Source organism: Venturia canescens, chromosome 3 (assembly GCF_019457755.1).
Source record: "Venturia canescens isolate UGA chromosome 3, ASM1945775v1, whole genome shotgun sequence".
In the NCBI taxonomy this organism is placed as follows: Eukaryota; Metazoa; Arthropoda; class Insecta; order Hymenoptera; family Ichneumonidae; genus Venturia; species Venturia canescens.
Window position 1 is genome coordinate 17,612,636 of NC_057423.1, and position 10,003 is coordinate 17,622,638.

The 10,003-nt window shown below is 40.5% G+C and overlaps 1 protein-coding gene across 1 annotated transcript; it reads right to left on the bottom strand.

Moving 5' to 3' along the window:
- Nucleotides 1-2,778: 2,778 nt before the first annotated feature.
- LOC122407607 (uncharacterized) lies at nt 2,779-9,356 on the bottom strand. Its single transcript, XM_043413936.1, has 2 exons — nt 9,214-9,356; nt 2,779-3,567 (listed from the first exon to the last, which is right to left on the bottom strand). The coding sequence occupies exon 2, from the start codon at nt 3,556-3,558 to the stop codon at nt 2,806-2,808; it is 753 nt and encodes a 250-aa protein (XP_043269871.1). The 5' UTR covers nt 3,559-3,567; nt 9,214-9,356; the 3' UTR covers nt 2,779-2,805.
- Nucleotides 9,357-10,003: the final 647 nt, after the last annotated feature.

Sequence of the window (10,003 nt, forward strand, 5' to 3'; positions counted from 1 at the left end):
TGATCGCCCGTTTTCGCATTATACCACGAAAAATGTAAACAAAAATTATCAAATTTCGCAAAGAAAATTATTTTAAACCGTGAAAAATATTCAAATACTTTAAAACCCGGCAGTATTAGTGACTGATTTATCCACTAATATACTGATTATCGCGGTATTTTCAACGTTAATAAGAGTTTTCAATTGAATTTCAAGCATTGGACACACGAAACAAATATCTAGGGTTTAAATTGTTGACTATAATTATTTGTCAAAATACGGCTTTCGATTTATTATTTGAAAACAATAAGAAAGAGATTATTTGCAAAAATTCAATTTATTCTAGCATACATGACATAGTATTCCTCGATAAATCGACCAATGTTTCAATTTCGCATTCCACACTCTGTTGATATTTGTTCTTGAGTTCATAAACAGCAAGTTACATGAGATAAAAGAGAATTTTTTACTATGACAACTTTTTTTTGCCTACTAATAGTCAATTGTTTTTCTTAATTTTGCAAAACAAATAGGTAAGGACATACAAGAATATATGGATGTGACGAGTACTTTTGTATCGTATGTGAATATTTAAAAGCAAAGTGAATAATTAAAAGATTGGTTCTATAAAATCAAGAGACTCGGTAGAGTCTCGGGACAAGTACATTGACAGCCCTGTCGTCTGCTGGCCTGAGGCTCTCGCCGAGACTATATTTTCTCTGAATAAAACGATTCGCGGTGGTGGGGGTAAAATTGGCATGTGACTTTCTTTAATTGCAAAGCTCATGAGTTATGTACGACTTTGAAAATTCAACTTTTAGCTAATTAAGAAGTTCTCTGTCGAATGAGTCCAAAATCAGCATGCTCGGTGTCGTAATTTCTGAGAAAAAACTTTGCACGGGCTTAAGATTATGCAAAAGTTACTAACACATTCAGGATTTTACGTATCTGTATACGCGTACTCCAACCGCTACAAACATAGGCCTCTTGGCCCCCATGATCACCAATCCCTGGTGAGAGAAATTTTGTTGCAACCAATGAAGAGTGAGAGAATTTTTGGGCCAATGACATTCAAGAAAAAGAGCAAGGAAGTTTGGCGAAAAGCTAAGGAGCTCGAGAGCTCGAAAGTACTCGAAAGTCACCAGCTGAAGTTTCACGTCATGTTGACATTTGGGGTTATGATGTTATGAAGTGCGTGCGGGAAAATAAAAATAATTTTCACGTCATCTAACGAAGTGCATATTGATATTTATTTTGTTAAAACTTGTGGAATACGAAACCGGTATAAAAGCGGCCGCGTAAATGTAGACTGTGATCTGTGTGTGCAAATAAAAAATATAAAAAATGCGCGATGCATATGTCAACGAAACTTTTCAAGATTTCATTATTTCATTCGATTGGAAATAAGTGTCAACTGAGCTAATCTTTCAATTAAACCAGAGTGCGTGGAATATTGTTCAGTGTAAATATATCGTCAGTTGCGTGATTATATATCATGTGTAATTATGTAGGTTATATATACGAGTTCCCTTTGATAGCTGTGTGGTAACGAACCGGCCGGGGTTTGACGTTATGAAGTGCGGGACATATGTAAATAAGGCAAATCAGTTTATCATAAATAGGTCTGGAAATTGTAAGAAAAAATGTTCGTCAACTTATAACGTCAAATTTTCTTTTTGCGATCTGAAATATTATGGTTGATAATTAATAAAACAAGAACACACGGAACTGTTAGTATTGTGACGGATCTTTTTTTATAATACGATGTCACAAAACCGTTCTTTCTCCCGTACGTTGATTTATTTATTTGGGCGCCAGTCGTAAAACGACTCAACGATGAGAGAAAAGGAAAGATATTGTCCCAGCTAATTCTGCGGGATGGGCGGGGTAAAGGTTGAAAATAATCGAGTTCGGATGACACGAGTGTAAGAAAAATATATGAATATGATTTAATGATGTTCTTTAACGATAATAATTCTGAGTAAACGGGAAAACAAATTACAAAAATCAGTTTACGGGAAAATGTCGTTACGAAATAATAATACAATCGCTCGTTTTCAAAATACGGGATAGAAAGAACTTTAACATTAATCAGAGACAATTTCACAATACAATACGACAGATTTTCACTTATGACCCACTCTCCAATTTAGACTTTCCTTCTCGGTTGGAGCTCGTATGAAAAAGAAATAAATTCGAATTCGGGACGCAATTAATAATATTTCCAGAAAATTCCCCTTTCGAACAAACCTTGCGAGATCGAGCCGTGGTGCGAGTATCGAGGAGGATGGACGGAGGTGAATTCCTCCTATTATATTGTTTAGTCGACGGTCAGAAATAAAAAACCGTCACAACTCCCCCTTCCACACTCTGACCGACCCGGTCAGTGAGTTCACATAAAATTCAATAGTTAAAATTCTAATACGATCAATCACGACCACGGCTCTGCTCCGCAATATTCGCTTCGCACGGGAATAAAATCAAATAGATTAATAACGATCCCAATACCAATAACGAGATTTCTCAGATATCTTTCCTGAAGACGTTAACACGACACAGGCAACGACCAAACACACAGCAACAGTATCACCGACTCCACCAATTATTATGTCACGGGACACTCATCATCGGGAGTTTGAGAGCGAAGGAACGGCAGAGGAAAAGTAAAATCAAACAAATACCGTCCACAACTTACTTCTAGAGAAGATCAACCTAAGTTTCTTTTCTTTTATTTAGTACTATTGAAGCATAGTGGGAGGGAGGAAAAAAAAATACATAATTATTCTACATATCCAGATGTCCAAAATCGTCGGTGGCTTATATTTACTAAAAAGAAAATTTTGGGTAGCGAGTAGGAGCAAGCGGTCCACCTTCAATCAGCCAAGCTGCTCTACAATATGGGCACGTTTTCATGGTGACCCCACGATAACCACAATCGTAACAGTAGATTTCCTGATTTTTTGGTTCAGGACAAACTGAACGTTTGTGCCCTGGGTCCCCACAGTTCCAATAGCCTCTACGATACATCCCCGTAATCTCTTGAGTGCGCGGAGGTACTTGATTTTTCCCCAGCTGTTGCACACCGTCTTCCTGGCGTTCGAACAATTCCGTCTTTTCTGAGTCAACCATCATTGTAGCTTCCTCACAGAAATCAGGCTCCGGCTCGAATTCGGCGGACATCGGAACTATTTCCGGCTCCTTTTCGATCATGGCAACGGTTGCAACGGGAGTAACCTCAGATTCTTCTGGGGAACGTGTGACGGGATCAGAAATCACTTCTGGCTCATCCAAGGCTTGCGTCAGACGTAGAAGCTCCAGTTCCGACGAAAGAACCCTATCTGTAGCTTCTTCTCTCCGGATAATCATATCCCAATCTTCGATGATCTTGCGCGTGAATTTTTCGTATCCTTCGTCCCGTGTAGTTGCCCGTAAACGTTCTACAGTGGACCGAAGTTCGCCAACGATTTCCTTGGCTAAAATCCGGGAGAGTGGAGCTCCACTGCGACTTTCCCGCTTAATCGCTTGTACTCGGCCCAGCAACGCCGACAGCCGAGTCGCGTACTCCTTTGGATCGCTCATCGTCAGAATCTGTACCGATGGGAAGTAACGGATAATAATATTTTTTTTAAATCTTCGACAGCTACTTTGGGGACAATATTACCTTCTGAATTAATTAGCTCAACAACCACAGGTGAAAGGATTTTATTGACTTTATAGGGGCCTTGATAACGAGGGGCAAGCTTCGCCGCTACGTGTTGTGTAGATGACGACAAAATACGTTGTCGACGCAACACGCAGTCTCCGATTTTAAACGAAATTATATGACGATGTTTATTGTATTGCTCAGCTTGTCTTCGATACGCCTCATCTAAATTATACTGGACTCTTTTCCGTAATTCTTCCAATTGTTGCATATGCTGAGACCATTGTTCCACGGGAAGCGGAAAGATTTCTTCCACTTCTCTGTCTACGTGGCGATAGAAATTATGAGGCCTCAGCATTCGGCCATGATTCAAGTATGCCGGGACACAGTCAATTGCTGAATGATAAGCGGTATTATAGGCAAATTTGAAATCCGCTAAATTTTCGTCCCACATCCTATGATCATCCTCCAAAAAGGAAACGATCATAGTCTTTAATACCCGATTGACTCTCTCGACGGGATTAGCCTGGGGGTGGTATGGGGGTGTCGTCGTATGAAAGATGCCCTGATCCTCCGCCCAAATTCTAATATCCCGATTTATAAACTCCGTGCCGTTATCTGTTAGAATAACTTCCGGCGTTCCGTGTTGGCAAGTAACAAGTTCTTTAAACTTCCCCTGTATGGCTTTTCCCGTTGCTTTCCGCAACGCACAACACTCGATATATTTAGAGAATAAATCTTGAATAACTAACACGTAAGTAAATCCTGAGCGGCCTGGTGGAAATGGACCCATAATATCTGCCGCTACTACCAACCAAGGAGCTTCAATTACCCTACGGCCTAACAATCCATTTGGAGGAGCTTGAACCACTTTCGTACGTTGACAGACATCGCACCTTTTAACGTGTCAGCTAACATCCTTAAATAATCTTGGCCAAAAGTAAGAAAGAGCTACCCGGTGGTACGTTTTATCTACCCCTAGGTGTCCTGCCTGTGGGACGTTATGACATTCTTGCAAAACTCTAGTACGGGTCGGTTGAGGTATAACTAATTTCCATTCCGATTCGCCCTCATCTTCACTAACCATCCGTTTAATACGGCGGCGAACATAAAGCCGATCTTCCACTATTTTCCAATCAGGCCAACATTCCGGGTTCGTTAACACCTCCAACCACTACTTGGAATACCATCTATCCTCCGCGAATGGCAATTGAGGACCAATTTCAGCGAATTGTTCGGCTTCTAATATAGGCAGAGTCATGTGAGGAAATTCGTCTTCCAACGTTTCCGCCGGAAGTTTGGGTTTTTCCGTCTCGTACATCCGGGATAAGGCATCGGGAACGTGATGAAGTGCTCCCTTACGATGTATAACCTCAAAATTATACTTCATCATTTCTAATGCCCAACGAGCCAACCTACCCTGAGGATCTTTGAGGGATTGTAGCCACTTCAAGCTAGAGTGGTCAGTGATGACTTTAAAAGAGTAACCCTCTAGATATCCACGAAATTTCCTGATAGACCATAAAATAGCAAGGCACTCTTGTTCGGTTACACTTGTCCGATTGCATACGACTTGCGTATGCAATCGGATGTTCGATATCTCCTTCCCGCTGAGTAAGCACAGTACCGATTCCAAAGGAGCTCGCATCCGTTTGCAGAGTAAAAGTTTTCGAAAAATCGGGACGAACTAAAATCGGGGTATTAACCAGGGCATTCTTAAGAAAATCCATAGCCTGTTGTTGTTCATCACCCCATTTCCAAGACGATTTCTTTTTCAGTAACCGGGTAAGCGGTTCGACTACGGTAGCAAAAGAAGGAACGAATCTCCGATACCATGATGCCATTCCAAGAAACCTTCTAAGTTGAGAAACGTTAATCGGCGCAGGGTATGCACGAATCGGCTCAGTTTTAGCTGGGTCGACCTGCAATCCTTTGTGGTTAATCCTAAAACCCAAATACTTGACTTCCGAACTGCAAAATTCACATTTAGCAGGATTTATTAGAAGACCAGCTTCCCGGATTCGGTCTAGAATTTTCCTAAGCCACGGTAAATGATCTTCGAACGTCTCAGTTAAGATGATAATATCATCAAGGTAAGCGAACGCATGTGGTTCCATTTCAGGACCAATTAGCCTGTCCAGAAGTCGTTGAAAAGTGGCTGGAGCGTTGGTAAGACCGTAAGGCATTCTCTTAAACTGAAATAACCCCCTGCCCGGGACAGTGAAAGCCGTGATTTCTCGTGAATTCTGTTCCAACGGTATCTGATGGAAAGCTTGACTGAGATCTATGGTAGAAATGTATCGAGCTAATCGCAACTTATCTAAAATATCATCCATATGTGGAAGTGGGTAAGCGTCCTTTTTTGTTACATTATTTACGCGTCGGAAATCGAGACAAAAACGATAGGTATTATTCGGCTTTTTCACCATGACGATGGGTGTACTCCAATCGCTATTCGAAACTTCAATAACATCGGCCTCGAGCATACGATCTACTTCCTCGTAAATCGCATTCCTCACTACTGGTGTTACGGGATAATAGCGTTGTTTTATTGGAGAGTTATTCCCCACATCAATCTTATGTTCGACCAACGACGTCTTCCCGGGAGCTTTCGCCATCAGAGGAATTTCGATGGCCAAAAATTCATCTAATTGTCTAGATTCCTCGACTGAGAGTTCGAAAAGGGCTGCACAAATATCTATTTGATCGGGTCCTTCGTAAGGCTCAAATTCATGTTCTACCTCCGGATGTCCAGAAAAACTCCAGACACGTCGTCGGTGATCAACCACCATCCCGATTATTTTCAGTGAATCCAACCCCAACAACAAAGGAACAGGAAGATCCGGAAATACCCGAGCAATAATCTGACAATTTTTACCCTTAATTGAAATAGGACAGCTCACTTCTTCGTCGCAAAATACCTGTTCTCCATTGGCTATAGTACTAGGACGTTTCGGAACCTTTGTTCGAACAAAACCCAATTTAGCCACCAACAACACCCCCTCCGGACCAATATAAGTACAAGTAGAGCCACTATCTATTAACGCGGGGAAAATATGTTCATGAATTTCTAATAATATAATTAACATTGGTTGAATTTGACCGCTCAATGTCGACCCACAAAAATCTTCCAGTGGTCTTCGTTTCGAATGACAAAAATGAAGAGGGCTCAGACCAACACATATTGGAGTCACAACAGCCCTCATCTGCGACCCCGTTTCGCGTTTCCCGGACAACCATGCTTAACCCGAGTGGTTACCCCCGGTTTCCCGCACTGATAACAGTGTAAATTATGAGGTTCGCTACAAGTACTGGCTCGATGGCCTGGTTTATGACAATTCCAACAAGGTCCCGAAAGATTGTTACTATTAGAATTACTCGAATCTGTACTAGAGCTCGAAGAGGTTACGGTCTCTGTAACTTTCGCAGGGGTGTTATTCAAACTAGAAGTGGATGGCGACGAATTGGAATTTTTAAAATTCGGAAAATGTTGTCGATTGCTCTGCTTTTGTTCTGGCAGTAACGCAAAACTCACTGACTTCTTACCGGAAGGATTCTTGGGGGGTCTATACGCTAAGTCCGGAAATACGAATTTCTCCGGTGGAATGGGATCCCTGTCACCAGTATCATAGCTACGTTCCAACTCTACCGCGATATCTTCCAATTCATCCACCGTTTTCAAATCTTTCCGGAGAATCAAAATCCTTAATCGGGACAACAAATTGTGGTGTGCGTAACTAACACGTTCTTCTTCCCCCATTGGAGGTTCTACTCGGTCGAACATAGCTCGCATACACGTCAGATAATTCCCGACTGTTTCGTACTCTCCTTGGCAACGCCGGGTGATTTGATCCTGCAACGTAAATTGAAAGTTGGGGTTTCCGAATCGAGTACGCAAAGCAGTTACACACTCCCGCCAAGATGTTAACGTATGACGTTTGTTACGGAACCAATGAATCGCAAACCCTCTCAAAAATGTGGGAAAACAATTTAACAAATCGACATCAGTAACTGTGACCATGGCACGACGTTCGGTAATTTGAACTAAAAAAGTTTCAACGTCTTCCCCCGGTAATCCCGAAAATTTCAAGGGCCATTTCCGCATAATTTCATACGCAGAACGCGACGAACTCAATAGTTGTTGAGTAAGATCAGTAGCTTCTACCGGAGTAGATTGGTACGCCGGATTTGACCCGATAACCACCGGAAAAGATCTCGGGCAAAAAGTAGATTCCTCGCTCTGAACACTTGTTGACCCAATGGTCAAAGGAATTCCACTAGTCATAACTGTTCTAGTTACTTGTGTGGTATTCGGTGGTTGGGCGAAACTGGCACTCGCGTACGACCCAGCAAAGGTATTCGTGGCTAAGATTGGGGTCGTATTCCTATGAGGAACCGATTCCGAACTTTCTGAACTTGGGACAACCCCCACAATGGACTCAGACTGATTTGCAATCAACTCCACGTTAGTATTCGCAAGAAAACCCGTCGGTTGATTACTACCCGCAGTTGAAGGAATAACAAAACTCACTCGATAATGAGAGGCTGTTGTTGCGTCTCTCAAATTTAAACTGGATTCATTCACGATGAACGATTGAGCACTAGAGTGTATGGCCAAATCTAAACCATCTCGGGCACGCCATCGTGAAAAACCCGTATCATCGTGTTCGGGGCTATAGGGGCGGCAAAGAACATAGCGTAATCGGTCTAATATTTCTTCCCGACTTCCTGTGGTAATAGCGCTTCGTCGGGCTAACTCCCGGCGAATAACCTCATCTGGCAATTCCTCCAAAGGTCTGACAGAATGGACACCCTCTCGAGGAAACATCGTGTCTAAATTCCAGGTGAACAAAAAAAAAGTTCAATAATGTTTTTCAACAAAAGGAAAGGGTTATTACACCTGTGATTGCGAGCAATTATCCACTAGGGCACAAAAATAAAAAAAAATAAAAAAATAAAAAAAAAATTGAGAGGTAACAATTTTTCCAAAGCGGAGGCCTAGGCAGCAAGACATAATCTCGCGCCACAAGGATCCTATTCCCGCCAAACAACAAGGGAAACAAATTTTATTAATTCTTAACACTATCCGGATATCTCAATTTGAGTCTCAATCAGAAATTTTCCTTTTCAATTCTCTATTGCAATTTACTTAATTCTAGAGGCCTCTAAACTCTACTTTTTTTCAATTATACTGGAAAAAGAAATAATAATAATAACAAAGAAAAAATAATATACAACAAATTCGAGTACTCGCACAAATAAATTAGGATTACTATGAATCTGTAATTCTTCCAATATTTGTTGGCCAACTCCAATAATTGTCTCACTGATTTAACTGCCTTTATAACAAATACTAACGATGCGATTTATTATTAAGCAATTCTTTTTTTTTTGTAACTAACTGTTATTTTATTTAACGTTGAATACTTCTTTTCCAATTTCCATTATGCTATAATCTCATTTCTAACAAAGTTTCCAAACAGAAAAAATAATTTTAATCTGGAAAGTCAGGAAAATTGACCCAAGGAGGAAGATCTTCCCGAACAGCCATAATAATTATAAATGAAACCAGGAATTATGCAAAAACTCACCACTCTTATCAAAATCGGGAAAATAAATCGAGGTCCTTCTATTTCTTGTTTTCGCTTTTCGTTCTATACTGCTCGATATTCAGCTTTATATGTTACTTGTCCTGTCCTTTTTCCTCGCTCGCTTGATCAGGATACTTTCTTTGTTAACCAGTATTCTAAAGGATTCGATGAGTAGGTAAAACCATTAGTAAAAACAAATATAATATAAACAGAAAGTAAATTTCGAAAATTTTCCGATAGCGTTGATTAAAGGATGAGGTTAAAAATGAATAAATTAATATAACGAAAAGACTAATACGGAAACAACACAAAAAAACATAAATCATTCAACGAACCAAATCAAAGCGAACAAAAGGAATGAAATGGAGAGGAGAAAAGAAAACGTAATAATAATGATGATAACAATATCACTCACAAGTATAAACTCACTTGAAATACACAACAGTACAAGATAATTTCCCGATCTCGACGTTTGAAATAATATTCCACGGAATTTTACTTCAACATAGTATTATAGTCTTAGCCGGAATAAAATCGAAGTCACCGTGTTAAATATATAGAGCTCTTATTATAACCGAAATCTTCGAAAATAGCGTCGAACATGTAAACAAACGGACTGAGCAAGTAAAGAAAAACAAGTGACACTGAGTATACTCCCGGCCTCACGAAGCGTGAGCGCCCGGTGTCAACAACTCTCAGCGTAAGAACGCGAAAGACGAAGAAGAGAACGGGAGAAAGAAAAATAAATGTTTCCTACCGCACTCGTGTAACGATCGAAAACTCTCAAACT